The sequence below is a fragment of the Lolium perenne genome, chromosome 4 (assembly GCF_019359855.2).
Source record: "Lolium perenne isolate Kyuss_39 chromosome 4, Kyuss_2.0, whole genome shotgun sequence".
Classification (NCBI taxonomy): domain Eukaryota; kingdom Viridiplantae; phylum Streptophyta; class Magnoliopsida; order Poales; family Poaceae; genus Lolium; species Lolium perenne.
In genome coordinates, this window is record NC_067247.2 from 251,294,702 (window position 1) to 251,319,316 (window position 24,615).

The 24,615-nt window shown below is 47.2% G+C and overlaps 1 protein-coding gene and 1 long non-coding RNA gene across 2 annotated transcripts; one reads left to right on the forward strand and one right to left on the reverse strand.

The window, feature by feature from the left end:
• The first annotated feature begins 277 nt into the window (after positions 1-277).
• LOC127332279 (probable polyamine transporter At3g13620) lies at positions 278-4,541 on the forward strand. The gene is made up of 2 exons (XM_051358544.2): positions 278-1,380; positions 3,782-4,541. Exons 1-2 carry the CDS (start codon positions 498-500, stop codon positions 4,366-4,368), a joined length of 1,470 nt encoding a protein of 489 aa, XP_051214504.1. The 5' UTR covers positions 278-497; the 3' UTR covers positions 4,369-4,541.
• Positions 4,542-7,222: 2,681 nt separating this feature from the next.
• Positions 7,223-15,390, reverse strand: LOC139830630 (uncharacterized). Its single transcript, XR_011743503.1, has 2 exons — positions 14,901-15,390; positions 7,223-7,511 (listed from the first exon to the last, which is right to left on the reverse strand). It is a non-coding gene; the product is annotated as an uncharacterized lncRNA (long non-coding RNA).
• Positions 15,391-24,615: the final 9,225 nt, after the last annotated feature.

Consider the following 24,615-nt stretch of genomic DNA (forward strand, 5'->3'; position numbering starts at 1 on the left):
ATTCGAATCTGAGAGCACCTATCACGCACCTGAATGGAACTTATTCTGCTGCAACTTGAAGTCTTGAACGCATTCAGAGCCTGCGTGGGTAGCCGCATAAACGAGATGGTATTCGTCAATTCTAACATGTGATGAGAGATGTGCGCACGTGTTTTCTTGTGATCATCAGACATAAAAAAAATCAAAGTTAATAATGCCATTGTTCGATTGCGAGGAGTTGCACGATGCTGAAAGAAAGAGCCAAAATACAGTAAGTCATCAGAGTCGACGAACAGAGTAGCAACTCCTCCCTGGATTGCTACTACACCAACCCCCCAAAGCAGTTATGCGCGATTCGAACTCCAGCGATACCACTACTTGCCTTCCGTTCATATATATAATCTCGATCGGCAATGGCCGCGAGAGCGAGAGAGAGAAGACGGCCAACCTCCTCCCCGGATCCCACGGAGCACGTACGCCACGGGTAGTTGCAGCACTCTACTCCCGCTCCGGGCAGGATGACTCGAGAAGTCCATCTCGGGGACGCCTCGCCCAAGCCCAAGGCCGTCGACGGCGACGGGGACCCCGTCATCCTCCCGCCGCCCGCCGTTGCCGGCCATGGCAAGGCCGCCGCGAGGAACAAGCTGTCCCTGGTCCCGCTCATCTTCCTCATCTTCTTCGAGGTCGCCGGCGGGCCCTACGGCGCCGAGCCCGCAGTGCAGTCGGCGGGCCCGCTCTTCGCGCTGCTCGGCTTCCTCATCTTCCCCTTCATCTGGGCCATCCCGGAGTCGCTCGTCACGGCCGAGCTCTCCACCGCCATGCCCGGCAACGGCGGCTTCGTCGTCTGGGCCGACCGCGCCTTCGGCCCCTTCACCGGCTCCCTCATGGGCACCTGGAAGTACGTCTCCGGGGCCATCAACGGCGCCGCCTTCCCGGCGCTCTGCGCCGACTACCTCGCGCGCGTCGTGCCCGCCGTCGCCGATGGCGGGCCCCGGGTCGCCACCATCGTCACCTTCAACGTCGCGCTCTCCTTCCTCAACTACACCGGCCTCAGCGTCGTCGGATGGTCCGCCGTCGCGCTGGGCATCGCCTCGCTATCGCCCTTCGTGCTCATGTCCGGCATCGCGATCCCCAAGATCCGCCCGCACAGGTGGCGGGTCACCGCGGGTGAGAAGGACTGGAAGCTCTTCTTCAACACCCTCTTCTGGAACCTCAACTACTGGGACAGCGTCAGCACCATGGCCGGCGAGGTGGAGAACCCAGGCAAGACCTTCCCCACGGCGCTGCTCTCCTCCGTCGCCATGACGTCGCTCGGGTACCTGCTCCCGCTTATGGCGGCCACCGGCGCCATCGACGCGCCGCCGGAGAACTGGGGGAACGGATTCTTCGCCGACGCGGCAGGTAATTAATTTGTTTACTCATTGCTTAATTAAATACTGTCTTCCACTTTTTGCGATAATTAAATCGATCAAAAACACTACGGAGTACTTTAACAACAAATCGCCTTGTTAACTGCCAAGCAATGATTCCTGTCGACGCGCTGTCATGATATTTTTCTATAGACAATTGGCCATCGATGCATGCGTACTTCCATGGACAGTGGACCATATGGGTGGATTTAGTAACAATTTCTCTAGTCTTTCTGAGATTGCAATGAACCAATGACCCAGGATAACGTGTGGAGGACCCTTTTTCAGCATAAAGAATCCAAGGATAATGTTGGGGCACAGCAAGAGCATCTCCAGCCGATCTCCAAAACCCCCCTAAATCCTGATCTCCAGCAAGAACGGTCTCCTTTTCTGACGGGAGCATTTTTTTTTCCACCTCTTCGGCTCTTCTCTCAAATCTTCTTAAACACATTCATGTTCTTTTAGCTATTTTCACCTAGTGGGCGTCAACGACGATGCCCTCCGGGTAGGAGGAGGCGGGTCGCCATGATGGAGTCAATAAGTGCCAACGGTGGCAAGCCGTGGTACCACAATAGCTTGAGTCATTCATGGCGAGGGCGCTCGGCGGCCGAGCTAAGCCCGTGGCGGGGGAGCTGCGTTGTGGGGACGCCGGCGGTTGTGGCCGACGAAGCCAACGAGCACAACCTGAGCCGGGGTCATTTATTTCAACAACGCTGCTTGACAATAGGCGGCAACGCTATGACTTGAACTGCCGGTGAGGGTGTGGAGGGGGACACCAACACACCGCGAGGGCCAGGCGGTGGTGTGCGGTAGGAGGAGGTGCTCGTGGGGAGATTTTTTTTGCACATTTTCCACACATTACTTAAATAATTGCACATTTGCCACATTGACAACCACATGTGAATGACACATGGTGTGCCAAATATGCAAATTGCAAAATAAAGTGTGGCAAATGTGCAGATCCCCCGCTTTAGAAAATATTAAACTTCAATCTCATTTGTTAGTGAGATACAAGACGAAAACATTGACGAGTGAGGAGACTTTACTAGTTTCGCTAGGTCGCGAGGTGGAAACATCGACAATGGTGGTGAACCCGAGAAAGGGGATCTCACATGAGTAGTTAGTGTCACAAGACCGACCCACCAACGAAGGATCCAATTGCTGGGGTCTCAGGAAAGCTATAATAAATTCCGCACGTGTGAATTTATGGTTGTGGTGGGAAGTAAAAAAAGATAGACCATTGGATTTAAATCCAATGGTTTATGACTTTGGCTGAAAGAAAATTGTCCTTTAGTTATAAGCAGTCCAAAGAAAGAGATCACAATATCACCGAAGTAAATAAGGTGGAAAAATTACATAACACTCTGTTGTTCAAGCCATTTGTGCAGTGCCTTACTGGCAGTTCACTTTGATTTTTCAATTTTTTCAATTTAATGGAAAATCCAGAAGTGCTCAAAAGATTAACTGGTAAAAAAAGTTCATTTTTTTCAGGCTGAAAACTGGTCTGAGAGAAGAACTGGCGTATCTTAACGAAAATTCTTTTAGCTGCTGAGCTCCAGATAACCCTGAGCTGTACATGTCTAGTATGTACTAAACTTTCATAGAAATGTCTTTTCATTTATGATCTATATAAAAAGGACAAATGTGGTGAGCAAACTGAAGTTTTTTTTTGCCTTTTTATAGCCACAGTTTATGATTTTTGTGCCTAAAATACAAGTACTGTACAACCATTTGTACCACATTTTATGATTTTTGTAGTGCAGTTTATGATTTTTGGAGTAGTACAAAAATCACACATTTGTATGTATCCCCAGAAATCAGAATTTATTGAAACATTTAAATACCATTTTCGATTTTAAAAATTCCCCTGTTTCAGTGGAGCTCGACAGCCAGACCGCCGCACTCGTTACTTTTAGAGCTACAACTGCCTTCCAACGACATCTGGAGCTGGACTATCACTGCACTCCAGCTTCCTGTTTGCCAATGGTAAACTCTGGGGAAGAAGTTATAGTCAATACAGAGTGCTTGTACGGACTTTGAGCCTCTGTGTTGCTGTGATGCGATTGCAGCTAGTAAAGTAGCTAGACCATTTTCCTCTTCTGTAGAAAATTTATTAGATTTGTGAAGAATCCATATCATTTTATCCATCTGTCCAGCATCAGCATACGCAACTGATAACAGGAAAGTTGATTACACAGTACACACTGCATTAGTTTACCACGTCTGTATGAACAACTGCAATGTACTTCGTACTTCAGAAGTTCAGATACATTTGACCAACATATTTATTTATAATTTTAAACCTGAGAATTTTATAGACTGCAAGATTTTCTCGGTAAGACACGAGTGTTATTTGGCCACCAACAGTTGCTGATATTACTCTTTTCGTGCAGGAACGATCGCCGGCAGTTGGCTCAAGTACTGGATCGAGGTGGGCGCGGTGCTCTCCTCCATCGGCCTCTACTCGGCGACACTGAGCAGCGCCGCGTTCCAGCTGCTGGGCATGGCGGACCTGGGCCTCCTTCCCCGCATCTTCGCTCTCCGGGCTCCAATCTTCAACACTCCCTGGGTCAGCATCGTGGTGACCAGCCTCATCACTCTTGGCATGTCCTTCTTGAGCTTCAACAACATCGTGGCCGCCGCCAACTTTCTCTACAGCCTGGGCATGCTCCTCGAGTTTGCCACCTTCATCTGGCTCCGAATCAAGCGGCCTGAGATGGCACGGCCTTACAGCGTGCCGCTGGGACTCCCGGGCAACATTGTCATGTGCCTTGTCCCTTCAGGGTTCCTTGTCTTCGTCATGGCCATCGCCGGCTGGAAGGTGTACGCCATCAGTGCCATCTTTACTGCGGCAGGCGTCGGGGTGTACTACCTCATGAAGTTCTGCAAGGCGAGGGGGTTCCTCAATTTCGGCACCGTCGATGGCGAGGAAATGATGTATGAGCGTCACCAACAGGAGAGTAGAAACGACGGTGTCTGAGTGTTGAGACCCCCTTGGTATCAAGATTAACAGCCTTGGTTTCAATCCTTGACATGTTGCAAGTTGTATGTCCTTTCTCAGTTTCTCTCATTATATTTTCGTGCGCAGAGCACACCATAGAAATAGCGTTTCTCATAGCTGATGGAAGGAATGAGAGTGCTGTTCTTTCTTTAGTTCTTTTTAACGATCGGGTGGTTAGAAATGAAAAATAGATAATTTGTTTTAGAAATTTAAGACGCGCGTCAACTATGCATGGACAAAAAACCACATCAGAACATTGAGATTTGTTGGGAGGTTTGTTAAACTCGTCTACTAGTACCTCGGACAATAACTACGGGCATTAGCCGCACCTAGAGCTCACATGGCCGAGATTTAACTAAATACCATTTGGCTGTGTGTTGATTGAGTTAGATTCTTTGGAATTGATTCAGGCATGCAATGGTACCATCGAGATTTGGAGTCCATGCTTGGCGATCTTGGCGGAATGTTTTCTGAAGGCTAGTAATATCAACTCGGTCTACTTTAGACACTGTCCACGGGGAACTAATCAAGTGGCGCACCATTTGGCAAAATATGTTTATGATTCGAAACTTTCATATATTTGGGATGGTGATCCCCAGGTTGTATTCGATCTTTATTATTACATGATGTAACCCTTCTATCAACATGAAATAGAGCGCCTAACAGGCTTCCCCTTAAAAAAAACTGTACTGAATGACTATTTTTTTACTCATGAAAAATTATTTTGCAGCGAGTGAACAATTATTGTGTGTTGCTTGAACGTTTTTTGAGTTTCAACAATCGTTAGATTAGCACGAATTGCGAGTCAGATCCAATAGCTAAAAGGTCGACTGACATTTATTAAATCTTAGGCCACTTAGAATTAGCAAAACCGTTTTCCAATGATGTACTAAATCACAAGGTAAAATTTATACTCACGGGCTCCTGAACACCTCAAATGAGACCAGAGTTTTATCTGAAGTTGAGAAAAAATATCGGTGGACACCGGTATTACCGGTTTGCAGAAATACTAGAAATAACGGTCATAATACTGGTGGAGAAGATAGTCGCAACGGTAAAGAATTAGGTTTTTTCAGCGTAATTGGGGCGTTTTGAAGGAGAAGATAGTCGCAATGGTACAAGAATTCTTTAGGACTGGAATAATGTCCAATGGTGCTAATAATACCTCTACAGTTCTAATTCCAAAGGTAACTAATCCATGTAAGTTATCAGGGAACCGACCGATTAGTCTTTGCAATGTTGTTTATAAAATTATGTCAAAGTGCATGGTGAATCGACTCAGGCCGCTGCTTGATGATATCATCTCACCTTGTGCCTTTGTTGCTGGTAGAATGATAACTGACAATGCACTGCAGGCTTTCGAATGCATTCATCATATTAAGCAGGAAAAGGATCATACCAAAAGCTTTTGTGCTTATAAACTGGATTTATCAAAGGCATATGATCGGGTTGATTGGTTATTCTTGAAGCAAATGATGCAAAAGCTGGGTTTCTCTCATCGATTCGTTGACTGGATTATGATGTGCGTTACGTTGGTGAGATATTCCGTAAAATTTAATGGGGCCCTCTTTGATTCTTTTGCACCGCCGCGTGGGCTTCGGGCTTCGGCAAGGTGACCCTTTATCTCCTTTTCTATTCCTTTTTGTCGCTGATGGACTTTTGGCTCTTTTGAACAAAGGAATTGTTGATAATATGATATCTCGGATCAAGGTGTGTCGACGTGCACCAGGTGTCTCGCATCTCTTATTTGCGTATGACACATTACTGTTCTTCAAAGCAACAAGAGATCAAGCTGAACGTGTGAAGCAATCTCTAGATGTATATGCTTCTTGTACTGGTCAACAATAAATCCAGATAAGTGCTCATTATTATTTGGTGATTCTGTCCACTAGCAGTGAAGGAGGATATTCAGAATGTACTTGGTGTTACTTCCTTTTCTTTTGATGAAAAATACTTGGGACTTCTACCCCTGATGGTCGTATGTCTAGAGGGAAACTGCAAAATCTGCAAGAACAATTGACAAATCGTCTGTTAATGTGGGGTGATGGGCATCTTGCCCAAGCCGGTAGAGAAATTTTTATCACGTCAGTAGCTCAAGCCTTGCCAACATATCTAATGGAAGTGTTCAAGTTACCTTTTTCGGTATGCGATGATTTTACTAAATTGGTGAGAAACTTCTACTTGGGAGCAAAGGAGGGGAAGAGGAAAACACACTAGTGTGCATGGGAGAAACTACAAAGGCCAAAAAATCAAGGTGGTCTCGGGTTCCGTGATTTTCGTGCTTTTAACTAAACACTCCTTGCTCGCCAGGCATGGAGACTAATTGTTAATCCTGATAGTTTTTGTGCCAGGGTGTTAAAAGCGAAGTATTATCCTAATGGTAGGATTGAGGATACGGTGTTCACTGGGAATGCTTCGTCCACATGGCAAGCGATCTCGCATGGTTTGGATCTGCTAAAGAAGGGTTTAATTTAGCGTGTTGGTAACGGTCAAAGTATTAGAATCTGGAGGGATCCATGGATTCCTAGAGCTACATCTTATAGGCCAGTGTTAGTGTAAGCCCCAGGAGTAGAAAAACCCAGAGCGCGCTGGTACGAGGGGTTTATGTGCATGAGGTCACTACAAAGGACCGTGAGGTCGCCTCGCATTCCCAAGCTTATGGGTAGGCCAAGCAACAGCTCGACACGCCCATGCACACAACACCCACCTCATAGGCTCACGTTAGGCTTTCCAAGCCTGAGTGCTTCACCTTCCTGTGCACTTCACACATACACGCACTGTGCACAGGATACAAGGGTAGAATACAGATTCAATATCACAACATGACCATCTATGACACAAAAGATGGAAATAAAGTTCATATATAGCAACGCTCTACTGAGCAAGATACAAAAGACACGCAAAGGACACATGTCCCATCAGTACATCATACATAGAGATAGCAAATAGTCTGGGTACAAACAAAAACCAAATGGGACTAAGAGTCCTGAAGATAACCAGCGGGATTCCATAACCAACAAGCCACATGTTGTTGCCTTAGGAACGATCCTGCTACGTAACGAAGTCGTCGTCCGTGAACTCAACGAAGAAGCCTCCTGCGTATTGCTCATCATCTGTCGTACCTGTTTGTCGAAAAGCGGGTTCCGGAAAAAGAGGGAGAAAAACGAGGGTAAGTACCAAATGGCACGGACCAGCTATGCTTGCTGGTGGGCGGTGTAAACTTCGCCCGGCTATATGTGGAGTTTAGCGGCAGCAAAGCAACTAACCAATAGAGACACGCTACAACATTCGTCTATCAGAGAAGGTGAGAGAGCGCATAATCTAGCAGTTCTATACTCTGCAAACAAAACCCAACCAATGCGATCCCCCTTCGCCAAGAGGTATTGCAAAGGCACACACACTTTTGAAAGAGTTTTATTAGCAAATTATTAACAACAGGAAATAAGGTTTAAGTTGTTCTATGATCGAGTTAAACATCTCCAAGTTATCCATAACCGCGGACACGGCTTTTCGAAAAGATTTCACCCTGCAGGGATGCACTACTGTACCCATACACGCATGTCCGACTCCACAAGCAAGGGTTTTGAGAAAACTTGCCGGCGAAACCTCGCATCACAACCCCTCCCTTCACCACAGACCAAGTCCAAGAAGACACCTAACTAAGTTGAATCCGTATCGAAGTCCGGCGAAACTCCGAGGCGGACCTAGCTATGTGCGTCAGCGTACTAGGTGATCAGTGCCCAGCGGGATGACCACTTCGCAGCGGCTCCGCAACCTACGAGCGTGCAAGAGACAACGGGGTTACAAGGCACACGGCTTCCCCAAAAGTAACATCATATCAACTGACCACACAGAAACAAAGCTTGCACGCTCGGGAGAAACAAAACGTTACGAATCTAATTGTGGCACTTGGACAGTGGAAGCAGTTCCGGTAATAGGTCGAGGGGGGCCCAGTGAAACCTCCCACGTGTGGTTAGTGCCCTCAGTCTTGGATCAGAAAACAAGAACTCGTCCTAATTATAAAAGTGGACACAAGTGAGCCATGGTAAAACCAAAATATACAGCTGACCCACCGATGCCTCTACTTATCCATTTTAATATTAACATTAGGGTGAGCCATGATTATCTTCAACAACAGATATAGCAAGTATACCAACTACCCAACAAATATCCCGAACATTTCAAGATATCAACAAGACCCTAAACTCGCCTACGACTCGCAAAGCTGGCAAACAACAAACATCAGGTAGAGCAAGGAGGTGTAACTCGGATCATATAGGGTAACAGGTGGAATAGGACACGTGACACAACAGAATCGTAATATAGGGATAGCAATAGATCAAAGAGAGAATTCCTTATTTAGCCCTATCTGAAGTTTGCCTTCCTTTTTTAGCCCTGGCAAATTTTTTCTTCCTTTCATGACCCACAAAGTTTGGTTGGTTCCTTATTTGGCCCTCTAGTACAATTTAAGCACTAAGATGACCATTTTACCCCTGCTGCAATATGTGACAAAATTGCACTAAAAAAGCTGTGATATACTGGTTATTAAAAAAAATGACCCCCAACCAGCGCACGATTTTGCCCCTGCTGCAAATTATTTCGGGAAATCTCAAATTTATTCCGGAAATTACTCCAATTTATTTTGTATTTTCACAACTCCAAAAAAAATTGATATTAAATAGGCACAAACATAGAGACAATCCGCAGGCACGCTAGAAATTTCAGCCCAAAATACATTGTATTTTGGAAGATACAAAAAAGACAAATTTCTGACAGACTATACGTACGCATATATAATGTCAGATTTTTGTTTTTTCATAGCCCAAAATAAAACGAGTTTCTGCCCGAAACATTGCACGTACATCCCAAGCATATACATGTATTTTTCAAATAAATTTGAGATTTTATGAAACTCAAAAATTTGCCAACATATTGCAGCAGGGGCAAAATGGTCATCTTAGTGGTTAAATTATACTAGAGGGCCAAATATGGAACCAACCAAAATTTGTGGGTCATGAAAGGAAGAAAAAATTTACCAGGGCCAAAAAAGGAAGCCAAACTTCAGCCAGGGCCAAATAAGAAATTCTCTCTAGGTCAAAAGAGCATGAAAATGTAAAATAGGTGAAGGGGTGGGCTCGCCTGTCAAATCGGAAGAGAAAGCACGAACGCAATCTTTAGGGGTGATGTAGAGGAACTCCTTCTCGAACTGCTCGGTATCGGTGTCTACTCGAGAATGTAGAGAGGGATGCAACTCACAATGTATTGATTGGATGCATATGACGTTACATATATAGGCCACGTCCTCGACTATACAAGGAAGGAGGCGGGCCCAATAATAAATACAAAGATATGTATCGCTATACATAACTACAGATGATACACATCCGGATATACAAGGATATGTATCTCAACACCCCCCGTAGTCGAAGCGTCGCCTGGTCGAACGCATAGACTGGATCGGAACTCCTCAAATGATGCCGTAGGGAGACCCTTGGTCATGATATCCGCAAATTGTTGGGAGGTGGGCACATGAAGTACTCGAATGTGTCCAAGGGCCACCTGTTCCCGAACAAAGTGGATGTCCAGCTCAATATGCTTGGTGCGGCGATGGTGGACCGGGTTGGCGGAGAGATAGACGGCGGAGACGTTGTCGCAATAGACCACGGTGGCTTTGGCAACAGGACATGAGAGCTCAATGAGGAGTTGCCGCAGCCAAGAGACCTCGGCAACCGCATTAGCAACAGCCCGGTACTCCGCTTCAGCGCTGGAGCGAGAGACCGTGGGTTGTCGCTTAGACGACCAGGAGATGAGCGAAGGTCCGAAGTAGACGCAGTAGCCAGACGTGGAGCGACGCGTGTCGGGGCAGCCTGCCCAATCGGCGTCTGAGTAGGCGATGATGTCCGTGGCGGTGGAGGCGTGGAGGGAGAGGCCGAAGTCCATGGTGCCACGAATGTAGCGGAGGATCCGCTTGACCGCAGCCCAATGAGGATCCCGCGGAGCATGCATGTGAAGGCACACCTGCTGGACAGCATACTGCAGCTCGGGGCGGGTCAAGGTGAGGTACTGCAGGGCACCGATAATGGAGCGATAAAATGACGCGTCCGTGGCCAACGAACCATCCGTGGCGGAGTGCTTGGACTTCGTGTCGACAGGCGTGGCCGCGGGTTTGCAATTAAGCATACCAGCGCGATCCAGGAGCTCGTGGGCGTACTTGCGCTGATGAAGGAAGAAGCCGTCGGTGCGACGTACGACCTCGATGCCGAGGAAGTAGTGCAGGGGCCCCAAGTCCTTGAGGGCAAACTCAGCGCGAAGACGCTCGGTGATCTGTCGCAGGAGGTCCGTCGAGCTGGCCGTCAAGATGATGTCGTCGACGTAAAGCAGCAGGTACGCGGTGGTGGCGCCATTGTTGTACACAAACAACGAGGCATCGGAGCGGGTGGAGCGGAAGCCGAGTTGTTGAAGAAACGCTGCGATGCGCTGGTACCAGGCGCGTGGGGCCTGCTTGAGCCCGTATAACGAGCGCGAGAGCAGGCACACATGGTCGGGGTGGGCGCTGTCGATGAAACCCGTGGGCTGCTGGCAGAAGACCTGCTCCTCGAGATGGCCGTGAAGGAAGGTGTTGGAGACGTCCATCTGGTGCACAGGCCACGCACGAGAGACCGCGAGCTGAAGGACGGTGCGGATCGTCCCGGGCTTGACAACCGGGGCGAAGGTGTCAGTGAAGTCGACGCCGGCACGCTGGCGAAAACCACGAACCACCCACCGCGCCTTGTGACGGTCGAGAGTACCGTCCGGATGGAACTTGTGCTTGAAGACCCACTTCCCGGTGATGATGTTGGCGTGAGGGTATCGGGGAACAAGCGTCCATGTCTGGTTCCGCTGCAGGGCGTCGAACTCATCCTGCATGGCCGCAAGCCACTGCGGGTCGCGGAGAGCAGCCCGGGCAGAGGCGGGTAGGGGTGATGGCGTGGATGGTGAAGGCGCAGAAGTCGATGCGGTGCATACGTACTCGTTCGAGGGGTACCGCGTGCTCGGGACACGAATCCCTGCACGTGCGCGCGTGAGGGGCCCCGTGGCCGGCGGTGGAGGAGGCGGAGCCGGAGGCGAGGCGTTGCCCGGCGAAGACGGCGCGGCGCCCGAGCTGAGGCTCGAGGGCGACACAAGCGGCGTCGAGGCGGATGAACCCAGCCGAAGGGCGTCGCCCGGCGAAGACGGCGCGGCGCCCGAGCCGAGGCTCAAGGGCGACGCAGCGGCGTCGAGGCGGGCGTCGGCGCAGATGTCGGCGCGGGTGTCGGCGTGGGGTCACCCGAGACATGGCTCGAGGGTGACCCGCAGGGTGACGAGGCGCCGCCCGAGCTGCAGCTCAAGGGCGCGGAGGAGAACGACGAGGCGGTGCCCGAGTCCGAGCTCGAGGGCACCGCAGCCCGGCGGACTGCAGGGGTCGACGCCGAGGACCATCGCAGTCGAAGGAGGAGTGGCGACCACCGTCTCGTGCAAAAGGAAATCAATGCTCATCAAAGAACAAGTGTCGGGAGCTGAAGACCCGCTGAGAAACCGGATCAAAGCAGCCGTACCCTATGCAGAAAGCCGGGTAACCGAGGAAAACACACGGAACAGAACGAGGGGCGAGTTTATGAGGAGTGGTGGCGGCGATACTAGGATAACAACGACAACCGAAAATCCGAAGGCCGTCGTAGGATGGAGGGGAACCGTAAAGGAGGTGATGAGGTGCATAGTTCCAGCGGGGACGACACGGACGAAGGTTGACAAGGAGGGTGGCGGTGGCTAAGGCATCAGGCCAAAAGGTGGGGGGGACATGGCTGTGGAATAGGAGTGTGCGGACGCAGTCGTTGAGGGTGCGGAGGATACGCTCGGCGCGGCCGTTTTGTTGGGACGTGTATGGACAGGTTAGACGGAAAATAGTGCCGTGAGAGGAGAGTAGGGTGCGGACAGTGACATTGTCAAACTCTTTTCCATTGTCAGTTTGTAGGGCATGGATGGGCGACCGAACTGGGTGGAAACATAGGCGTAGAAGGCTGTGAGAGTGGTGGCGACATCGAACTTTTTACGGAGGGGAAACGTCCACACAAAATGAGAAAAATCATCAAGAATAACTAGGTAATAAAGAAGACCAGAATTACTCGAGATTGGAGAGGTCCATACATCACTATGAATTAACTCAAAAGGAAAAGACGCAACGGTGGAAGACTGGCTAAAGGGAAGACGAACGTGTTTACCAAGACGACACGCTTCACAACTATGGGAAGACAAACCCCTCATTATTTGGCGAAGCGTGTTGGCACTGGGATGTCCAAGACGAGCATGCCAAAGATCAACGCCTGCAGACAGAGCACGAGGTGCGGCGCCGGGGGTGGAAGGCGACATCACCGGATACAAATCGTCGCGGCTCTCACATCGATGGAGGACCATCCGGGTGCGGGCATCCTTAACAGAAAAACCAAAAGCGTCAAATTCAACAGTCACAGAGTTGTCACGAGAAAGAGTTTTAACAGAGACTAAATTCTGAATAAGCTGGGGAAACACAAGGACATTATTAAGAGACAGTGGTTTAGAAGTAGAAGGAAAATTACCAGAACCAATGTGAGAAATAGGAAGACCGACGCCGTTACCGACAATGATGCGAGACTCGGTGGAAGTGGGAAAGGATTGGGAAAGGTTACCCGGGTGAGCGGCCATGTGAGACGAGGCGCCCGTGTCCATAAATCAGTTGCCGCCACCGGCGTAAGAGCCAGGTGCGGGCGCGGCGTGGTAGGCCGGGGCGTAGGACGGCGGCGTGGCGGTGAAGTGCGCCTGGTGAATCGGCGGGCGCGGCACCGGCATGTTGTAGGCGTGGATGACCCCCGTCCATGGGTTGTAGGCGAAGGGGTTGCTGCCGTTGGAGACCGACGACATGACGACGCGCGCGCAGGGGACGGCGACGGCGCGGGGTTGGGAGGGAGGCGCGGCGGCGGCTGCAGGTGCGGCGGCGGCACAACGTGAGGAGGAGCACACGCGGCGGCGGCGCTAGGGTTGGAGGGTGGGGCGGCACGCGCGGGGAGAGGGGGGGCGCGGCGGCTAGGTTAGGAACGATAGGTGTCTGATACCATGTAGAGAGGGATGCAACTCACAATGTATTGATTGGGTGCATATGGCGTTACATATATAGGTCACGTCCTCGACTATACAAGGAAGGAGGCGGGCCTAATAATAAATACAAAGATATGTATCGCTATACATAACTACAGATGATACACATCCGGATATACAAGGATATGTATCTCAACAGAGAAGAACCAAATAGCACATACAAGAAAGTAATAGCACGAATCAATACAAGGAAATGCAATGCGCAATATGATGCATGAAATGCAAAGGTTTCATACATAGCATAATTAAGTGGGGTTTGCAAAGAGTCACAAGAAATGATAAACACCCTCACATAACATTTAGTTCAAGTTCAATTTTAATTTGGCTGAACCAGGGATGCGGACAATGATGCATGACATGTTGATATTTGAATTCCTCATGTTTTTCTGATGCATAAGGATATAAAGTTTATTAAATTTGGAAATGTAGAACTCAAGTTATGATTTATGCAAGATTTAAGTATTTAAATCCAGATTTGAAACTTGTCAAATTTTAGTTGTTCAAAAGTTGATACAAATTTTATAAACAGATAGATTAGCTTTTTCTGATATTCCAGGATATAAAGTTTGTATGAATTGAAGTTTCAAAAGTTGATTATTAAAACCAAACATAAATGTGCTGAGAACAAAAGGAATAAAAAGGGGTGGCTTTATTCGTGCCGATGGGATTGGAACCAGGGACGCGCCGGACGTGTGCAAGCAACAGAACCAGAGGAACTAGAGCGATCATTTGATATATCAGGAACTGGAACCATCTAACGTTCTAATCCTGCATTAACTGAATTTAACTGAACAGAGACAGTTGAAAAACAGGTAAACTGATGTTCCTGGGAGTACAACATCAGACCACTACGCTGCAGTTTGAGGTTTTGATTATGATGGAAAGTGAGACGTTTTGAGTATAAAACAGAGATCAACTAACTAGCCAACTAGCAAGCAGGCAGCTAGAAAGATTGATGTTGTGCCTAACGAGTTAAACAAGCAACCTAGCAGGCAGCTGCATCGATCAGCCCATGAGCTAGACGTTTACTGAAGAAAAAGATCCTGCTTGAACTGAACTTCTAATTGAAAGACACGACAGCTTCAACTGAAGAAAAACGAAACTTCAGGCAACGCATGACGGAGATGTGGTCGACGGCTGCATCTGCACTTGCTGGCAGCACGTTCCTGACAGTAGAGTGCACGTCGTGGTACAGAAAGGTGCGGCGCATCCGGGCAACACGGCCTAGCTACTCGCGAAGTGCAGAGGACAACCGAGACAACTCGCCGGCGATATGTCAGGAACTGCAAACTCCAGCAACTTCATGGAGATGCTGCTGTAACGAACTCGAACAACAGATGACAGAATTCGACGTGGCTGCTCACCGGGAGGTTGTCGGCGAAGGGAACCGGCTTGGAGAAGATCCGAGACGAGGCCACGGACGACGGGGCGTACCGGGAAGAAGACGGCGGCGCGGACGCAGAAGTGGAAGCAGAGACACGGGCGACCGTCGGTGTAGAAGAAGCAGGCGACGATGGCGAGGTCCGCGGCGTCGTTCCAGGGCAGCCCCCGCTCCTGGCCTTCAACATGGAGTTGGCGGGCGCCATGGCAGCTCCATCCCCGCCGCTAGCTCGGCGTGGCGGCCTCTACAGCGACGGCGAACTCCGGCAGAGTTTAACAAAAATACTGAATATCTCTGAACTTTTCTTTGGTTCTCTCTCGGGAAGAAGAGGAGTGGCGGCGGCCAGAGAGGGAGAAGGTTAGGGTTTTGGTTGGCTCGGTTTGGAGAGAGGGGAAAAGGGAGCGGGGCAGGTGGAGGCGCTGGAGCATGCGAGCAGGTGGGCGCTGCTGCTCCTTTTTCTCCCGAAGAAGAAAAACAGGGCAGGGTGGATGGGCTGGTAGGGGGAGGCCCTAATTAGCGGTCGACCGCCGACATTTTCCGAAAATGGAAAGCGTGTTTTCAGCGTATCCATTTCCGTCACCCGCCACAGCGCAATGGCAAAACATAATTGCGCGTACTGGGCTTTGAACTCAAGACCTTCCTGGTCTCAGGGGTATACCTGGCCATGGGCAGCCCGGCCCGACCGGCCCGGCCCGAAATTTCCGGGCTTGGGCCAGCCCGAGCATGTTGGTGGGCCAGGCCTGGGCCAAAAATTTAGGCCCAATGACTATGATGGGCCGGTCCTGGTCTTGAGAAATGCATGAAATAAGGAAGAGGCCCGGCCCGAGGCCCGACGGGCTTTTGGTGTGATGGGTCGGGCTTGAGCCTAAAAGTTAGGCCCGATGGTCGGGCCGGGCCGGGCCGGGCCTGGGCCTGGGTTTTTTGCGTCGGGCTTTGTTAGGCCCGGCCCGAAGCCCGGCCTGGCCCGAAGAATGCCCAGATATACTCAGGGGCAATACGCGGCGACAACCAACTAAGCTGGCAACTCTTTGTGTTACAATAGGAGACGCTCGTACTTTTCTACAGCATAGTTACATGGTGGAGGTTATAGATCCCAATTTTATTGAGGATATTTTGGGGACTTTTTTACCTCACAATTTATCAACCAATCTGTTCATTATTTAGTAATGATAGATGTGAAGAGTTATCGACCCGAAATGTTATTAGAATATTTTAGAAATATTTTAGCTCATACTTTATCAACCCCTTTGCCTGTTATTTATCAACGGTAAACGTGAAAATTTATGGATACAAAAAGCTAATTTTATGTATCATATTTTAGGGACATCTTTAGCTCACAATTTATCAACCCCTCTGCCTATTATCTATCAACGGTAAATATGAAAACTTATCGACCCAAAAAAGCTAATTTTATTTAGAATATTTTATCAACTTTTTTAGCTTACAATTTATCAACCCATCTACCCATTATTTATCAACGGTAAATGAGAAAACTTATCAACCCAAAAAGCTAATTTTATGTACAATATTTTAGGGACATCTTTAGGTCACAATTTATCAACCCCTCTGCCTATTATCTATCAACGGTAAATATGAAAACTTATCGACCCAAAAATCTAATTTCATTGAGAATATTTTATCGACCTTCTTATATTACAATTTATCAACCAATCTCTCATTATTTATCAACGGTAAATGCGAAAAGTTATCGATCCGAAAAGCTAATTTTATTTAGACTATTTTGGAAACATTTTATCTCACAATTTATCAACCCATCTACCCATTATTTATCAACTGTGAATGTGAAAAGTCATCGACCCAAAAGGCTAATTTCATTTAGATATTTATTGACTTTTTAGCTTACAATTTATCTACCCCTCTTCCCGTTATTTATCAACGGTAAATGTGAAAAATTATCAACCCGAAAAGCTAAATTTCATTTAATATTTTACGACTTTTTTTAGCTCAAAAGTTATCAACCCTCTTCTCGTTATTTATCAACGGTAAAATATGAAAATTTATCAACCCAAAAAAGCTAATTTCATTTTAAAATATTTAACGACTTTTTTTTAGTTCACATGTTATCAACCCGTAGCTCATTATTCTTTAGCTTGTTATTTTCCCAAGAACATGAGAAACCTTGATAAAAATAATACTTAATTTTTATTTACAAGTGGTAGTTCATTTGAGTTGCAAGTGATTTTCCCCACATGTTATTTCCCCCATAAAAAACCACTAGCCCGAAAAAGGGAATTGTAATAGTTAGTCCAAAGAAACATGAATTATAGTACTAAATAACAAGAACAAAGGAATTGTTGAAAGGGAATTGAAAAAATAGCCAAAATAATATAAATTTTAATACAAAAGTAACAAAAAAATAAAAAGAGAAAAGAAGAAAGGGAATTGATAAAATGGAATTTGTAAGGGAATCATGTACTAGTAAGAGATGCCCAGCCGGTCAAAATGCCGCGTCAATTGTTCAAATTTATTCTGAAATAATAATTATGGATCTAGCTAAAAGTTAGAACGGTACGTACCGTATATGCATGGTAGAGAAAGAGAAGCCTATCTCAGCTACTGCATGGTAGAGAAAGAGAAAATGGACAAACACTCCTCGCATGCATGTGTGAACGTGTGAACACGACAAGGAAATAGAAGCTGCGTGTGAACGCGACAAGGAAATCGGAGGAAGGGGACCGCACTTCTTGCGTCGCGAGCGAGCTGACCGCGTGCGCGGTCGAGCGCGAGGGAGGGTATTCGGCTGGTAGGATAGAGTAGATAGGTTAGCTTTGTTTTCTTTTTCCTTTTTTTTCTTCTTTTTCCTCTTTGCTTCCAAAAATTTCTCAGATTTTTGTTAGAACCATTTTTAAAACAAAACTGAATGTGAAAAGGAGTAGAGAGAGATTGGTAAAATAATTTGTATCCAAAAATGTTTTATATGTAACCAAAACAAATGTTATGTTGATTAATATAAAATAGAAGATATAGGAGAGGGGGTTAAATAATAACCCATAAGAATAGAAATTTTGGCATCACCTTTTTAAAACGTGGTAAGGTAGGAATAGGATAGGTAGGCTTTAGCTTTTCTTGGAACATCACAAGAGTGTGGTGAACCAAGAGAGAGGGAGAGAGGGAGAGAAAAACACAAGCAAACAAGAACAAAGCCAAAAACCAAATGCAATTTATAAAAACCAAAAGGTGGTGATATGCATGAATGCAACATGATGATATGACAACAATGCAAGAAAGGTAAAAGGGGCTAAGGTGTTACTCTTGGGATGTTACAGTTAGCAAAGAGGAGGTGTCGCCTACGCTTTGTCCTGGAACTCATTGATCAGTTTGGTTAGTGGCGTGTTGATCTGATCAACCAGTACTTTGTTCAATAAATCCCTCATCAAGACTAGATGCTCATCTGCTTGCATGGGCTCCCCAAAAGCATGGCTTATTTACGGTTCGGAGTGCCTATGTCTTGGCCATGGAGGAAACTTGGAGACCAACAACGATTTCGCCTAGTTCGGGCCCAAATGGTATGCGGAACATATGGGATCTAATATGGAAATCAGACGCACCACCTAAAGTGCAACACTTCGCCTAGCGTCTTGCTACAGACTCACTTCCAACCTGGAGGAATAAGCACAAACGAAATCTGGAGATCACTGATCAATGCCCAGTATGCGGTGTGGAACCAGAGGACAATTTCTACCCATTTTTTCGTTGTACCCTGTCAAAGCAATTATGGTACTCCATGGCTGATAAGTGGCAGCTCCCTGATCTCTGTTCGGTGTTTGAATACGGGCCCTGACTGGCTACTAAATTTCATTTGTACTATGTCCAAGGGAATGATCTGCAAGGTGTTGGTGATACTGTGGCGATCATGGCATATTCGCAATGAAATAGTACATGATAAAAACCCCTCCAGTGGATGTATCACAAAGGTTTCTAATGAGCTGCATGGAATCCCTTTTAATGTTCAAGTGTCACCAAATGGAAGATATCACCAAAGTAAATTTATCTTGGATGTTGATGACAAGTGTTTTCATACTACAAAGCTACAATATGCTGACCCGGTCGTTCTCTGGAGTCCACCTCCTGTTGGATGGCACAAGCTTAACGCAGATGGCTCATATGGATCATGAGGTCATGGGGGTGCTGGTATGATTGTATGATAGTACGCGACCATAATGGTGAAATCATACTCTCAGCGTGCCATCAACTCCTGTCATGTCGGGATGCACTGGGTACTCACTACAGGAAGGTTTATCTTTAGCTTTGCATTGGAGTAATCTATCCCTGATCATTGAGATAGATTGCTTAGAGATTGTCAAGATTCTGAAGAATAAAGAGATTGATCGTTCTACCTACACCATGGAGATTGAAGAGATTAAAAACTTGCTGAAAGTCCGTCAAACTTGTATTACTCATGTTAAGAGATGCCAAAATTATTGTAGTCATTTCATGGCAAATTATGCTAGAACATATTCTCAAACAGCAGTGTGGTTCGCCTCTGGTCCAGAGGGTTTAGCGAGCACATGTCATGGAGTTTTGTAATATGTGATGCTTTTTAGTAATACAAGTTTCATTTGCAAAAAAAATACCGGTGGAGATTTTGTAAGGGGACTATGCATGTAATTTTTTTCGCTCTACACGATCACCAAAGATTTATCTATGAGATTGCAATAATGGGGGATCTAGAACGATCTAATAGAGCAGTTGCGGAAGATCTAGATGAAGATCCAGAACGCGGCGGTATATCCCTCCTAGCCACGAGGACTTATCTCCTGCTCGCAAAGTATGATCTCCTAGAGGACCAAATGTATGATCCATATATCGGTATCATTTGCATACGGTAATCTGATCCGTCGGCGCGCCACCGTTTAGGGCATTGCGCCAACGGTAAAAGTGCAGCAGCCGCCTTTGGACGTCCGTATGTGGAGAAGATCCACATAGGGGAAAGACTCTACGTGAAAGAGGGAGAGAGGATAAAGCCAACCAAGGAGTAATGAGATAACTTGTGGGAATTGGATATTTTGAGTGGGAGGAGGGGCTCCACTTTATATAGAGCAAGGGCCAAGGGGACACCATCATGGGGAGGGAGGGAGGGAGGGAGGGTGCAATTTACCTGTCTAATCGGCTAGTAGTATTAACTCATAAATATTCACCGTTGATTACATGTATTCCGGACAATTTCCGTCTGTACATTCTTTACTTCCATATTCCTAAACACATTTGGTCCATGATTAGAGGTAGCCCACGAGGTGTAGGAACATAATGTTAGCCGATCTCTCAGCTGCGACGTAAAAAGTAAACAGATCTGATTTCACCAACTATTGGCTGAGAGATAAAACGAAAAAATTGGACAAAAAATGCACCAACTACCACTGACAAAACATCAGTCAAGCGAACTTAGATTCGTGTTTCAACACCAGCTCAAGGATTTGTTTCTACGAAAAGATAGACCAGTGGCTGTTCGCAACGTTTGAGGATATTTTTTCTATAAAAAGCTAGATCACAACGGAAGTTCATTTTGCCTTATATTTGTAGATGCACCTACTATCTAAAAAGCGTACTTGGAAATGTCTAAAAATTCTAAAAAAATATTCGATGTACATCAAAACATTCTATGTTGGACCTTGCTACGGGCGGCGCCGCATATTCGTCGATCTGTGCGGCGGCACCTAATCCCGTCCCGCTTTTCTTTTAAAAAAGCGAATCGGCCCCGGGTGTCTCTTGCACGTGGCCCTGCCCCTGCCCTGCTGGCCCAGATGACCAGTTACTACTTACTAGTACTAGGCACACGTCCAGGAAACGAGCCTTTTGCATGCCCTAGCACATTTTCTATGCAAAAAAAAAATAGCATGCTTATGGACAGCGACAATTACCGGATTATTTACAGTAGCTACCGGTTTTTTTTACAACAATTATCAGGTTATTTGACAACAGCTAGTTTCAGACTTTTAAAAACAAAATGCCAGGATTTTTAACAGAGGCAATTACCAGATTACTTGACAATGCCTATCGGTTTTTCTAATACAAATGCCAATTTCTTTAAAAAAATACCAGCTACCAGATTAATTAGTGATAGCTACCCGGTTAATTAGCATTAACTACCACATTAGCCAATATTGTCAAATTCCAGCCGTCTAATTGCCGAATTCCATGTGCCTAGCTGCCAAATTCCAATGCCTAGTTGAAAAGCGATAAATCTTCGTCCTCTAAAAACTGGAGACACATGCAACTAGGATAGGATAGTTCAGATTCAAAAAACAACCTCGAGTATCTCCATCAAAATCAACAAATAGAAGTCGATGTAGGGGGAGAGGAAAACACTCAAGCAATCATGGGGCTGTAAGCCGGACTCATCATCACGCTCACGCCTCCATTTTCTCGGCAGAGGCCTCCTCGTGCTCACACCTCCATATGCTCGGCTACGGCCTCCACCGATGTGCGCTCGACGGCGACGGCTCCACCGATGCGCTCTTAGCGGTGGCCTCCTTGGTGGGTGCTCGTCGCTGGTGGCCTTCCCTTGCTAGGAGCGGATGCGCCGTCCTCGTAGGCGGCGGCCACCACCGAGATGCGCTCGACGGCGGCGGCTCCACCGATGCACGCTCAGCAGCAGCCGCCACCAAGACGTGCTTGACGGCGCCGGCTCCACTGATGTGCGCTTAGCGGGGGCCTCCTCTGTGTGTTCGTCGCCGATGGTCTTCCCGCCGTCCCGTGCAAGGGGCGAAAGCTCCCTCACGCTCCTCGGCAGTGGCGACGCCGCGGCGGCCTGGCGGAGTCCCACTGCGCCCGCGACATACGCCTCCTCGTCGCTCTCGTCGTGGACTGACTCTGCTTTCCCGTGACAATTTGAGAGAGAATGAGGGCATGACCAATGGTGGCATACACAACTAGCTGCTTCATGTAAAAAAGTTGTCAGAAGCAACATGGTCAATTTTATATCTCCAATGGAAGCTATAACTTTAGATAAAAAAAGAGAGAGAAGGGACCCCACAAATATGATTCTATGTATCTCTTTCTCTCTCCCGGTTTAAGATCTCACTTCCTGAAGAGGAGTCTGATCCGAATCTACTTTGGACCACCCAAATCTAGTTAAAGATGTGAGGCAGTAACTCTAGGGCAGTGCATTGAGCATGTCCTGAGTGGATAGAGACGTCCGTGAGAGAGGATAAGACACAGGGATAAGAACTGGTCATTGGAGCCAAACGCGATGCTGTTTCACGAATCCTGGCGCATGATGGCGCGTGGGACACACACGTCTGTTGGGAACCCCAAGAGGAAGGTGTGATGCGTACAGCAGCAAGTTTTCCCTCAGTAAGAAACCAAGGTTATCGAACCAGTAGGAGATGAAGGCCACGTGAAGGTTGTTGGCGAAGGGGTGTAGTGCGGCGCAACACCAGGGATTCCGGCGCCAACGTGGAACCTGCACAACACAATCAAAATACTTTGCCCCAACTTAACAGTGAGGTTGTCAATCTCACCGGCTTGCTGTAAACAAAGGATTAAACGTATGGTGTAGAGAATGATGTTTGTTTGCGAAGAACAACAAAGAACAGAGTTTGCAGTAGATTGTATTTCAGATGTAAAAGAATGGACCGGGGTCCACAGTTCACTAGTGGTGTCTCTCCAATAAGAAATAGCATGTTGGGTGAACAAATTACAGTTGGGCAATTGACAAATAAAGAGGGCATAACAATGCACATACATATCACGATGACTAATATGAGATTTAATCAGGGCATTACGACAAAGTACATAGACCGCTATCCAGCATGCATCTATGCCTAAAAAGTCCACCTTCAGGTTAGCATCCGCACCCCTTCCAGTATTAAGTTGCAAACAACAGACAATTGCATTAAGTATGGTGCGTAATGTAATCAACACAAATATCCTTAGACAAAGCATTGATGTTTTATCCCTAGTGACAATAGCACATCCACAACCTTAGAACTTTCTCACATCGTCCTGCATTCAATGGAGGCATGAACCCACTATCGAGCATAAATACTCCCTCTTGGAGTCACAAGTATCAACTTGGCCAGAGCCTCTACTAGCAACGGAGAGCATGCAAGAACATAAACAACACATATATGATAGATCAATAATCAACTTGACATTGTATTCCATATTCATCGGATCCCAACAAACACAACATGTAGCATTACAAATAGACGATCTTTTTTTTTGAGGAACTACAAATAGACGATCTTGATCATGATAGGCAGCTCACAAGATCTAACATGATAGCACAAGAGGAGAAGACAACCATCTAGCTACTGCTATGGACCCATAGTCCAAGGATGAACTACTCACACATCAGTCCGGAGGCGATCATGGTGATGTAGAGTCCTCCGGGCGATGATTCCCCTCTCCGGCAGGGTGCCGGAGGCGATTTCCTGAATCCCCCGAGATGGGATTGGCGGCGGCGGGCCGGCGGCATCTCTGGAACTTTTCTCGTATCGTGGCTCTCGGTAATAGGGTTTTCGCGACGGAGAGTTTAAGTAGGCGGAAGGGCAGAGTCGGGGGGCTCACGAGGGGCCCACACACTAGGGCGGCGCGGGCCCCTCCTTGGCCGCGCCGCCTTATGGTGTCGGCGCCCCGTGGCCCCACTTCGTATCTCCTTCGGTCTTCTGGAAGCTCCGTGGAAAAATAAGACCCTGGGCGTTAATTTCGTCCAATTGCGAGAATATTTTCTGTGTAGGATTTCTGAAACCAAAAACAGCACAAAACAGGAACTGGCGCTTCGGCATCTTGTTAATAGGTTAGTGCCAGAAAATGCATATAAATGATGTAAAGTGTGTATAAAACATGTGAGTATTGTCATAAAAGTAGCATGGAACATAATAAATTATAGATACGTTTGAGACGTATCAGCGCACCGCCGCACGGAAAAGAAGGCGTGCAGCGCCTCTCAGTAGCTTTTCCCTTTTATGTTCAGTTATAAAGTTTCACCAAAATATATTTGGTGGTACATTCTGTGTTCATGCATAAAATTTCGGATTTTTTTTCACAACATTAAGGTTTTCTTTCTCGTTGTCGGAAAAAAATACGGGTGGTCAACCGGATACGCAACCAAAAAAATACAGGCCGAGATCCTTCAAACAAATTTTGAAATTACTCCAAAATTTATTGAAATCATTCAAATTTTGACCTAATTATGAAATATCGTAAATACCGGACGTTATTTTCTTAGAGCATCTCTAGCAGTAACCGTAAAACATGCCAGAATCGAACTTTCCCGGCCAGTTTACGGATTCAGGCCAAAAGTGGCCTAGAGCAGTGCCTGAACTCGCGGCCTGGCCCGTAAACTGAGTTCGGGGGCCCGAGAAAAATCTCACCCGCCCCCAATTTAAGAAGGGCGGGAGGGTAGTTCGGTTTCGAAACCATACTCCCCTGCGCCGCATCTGTAGCTCCGCTGCAAAAAAAGCCTCCCACTCTCGCGAGGAATTCCTGCCGCTCCCTCGCTCAATCGGCCCCACAGCGAACTCCACTCCGTTCCTCATGGCTGGTGGAGGAAGATCCGGTAGGGGAGGCGGCCGTATCGGTGGCGGAGACTCACCGCCTCGTCCGCCTATTAGAGATATATTTGGTATATGTGTATTTGGTACTATATGATTTGTAATCATCTCCTACCTAATCTCTAGGATAGCCTTCTTGGCTCCCAAGACTTGTACCCCTATATATACTCGCCCGAGAGA

Excerpts from the sequence above, each read along its gene's own strand:
- LOC127332279 (XM_051358544.2), top strand. The coding sequence starts at position 498 with ATGACTCGAGAAGTCCATCTCGGGGACGCCTCGCCCAAGCCCAAGGCC. Across the intron at positions 1,381-3,781 it reads ATTCTTCGCCGACGCGGCAG|GAACGATCGCCGGCAGTTGG; the intron begins GTAATTAATTTG and ends CTTTTCGTGCAG.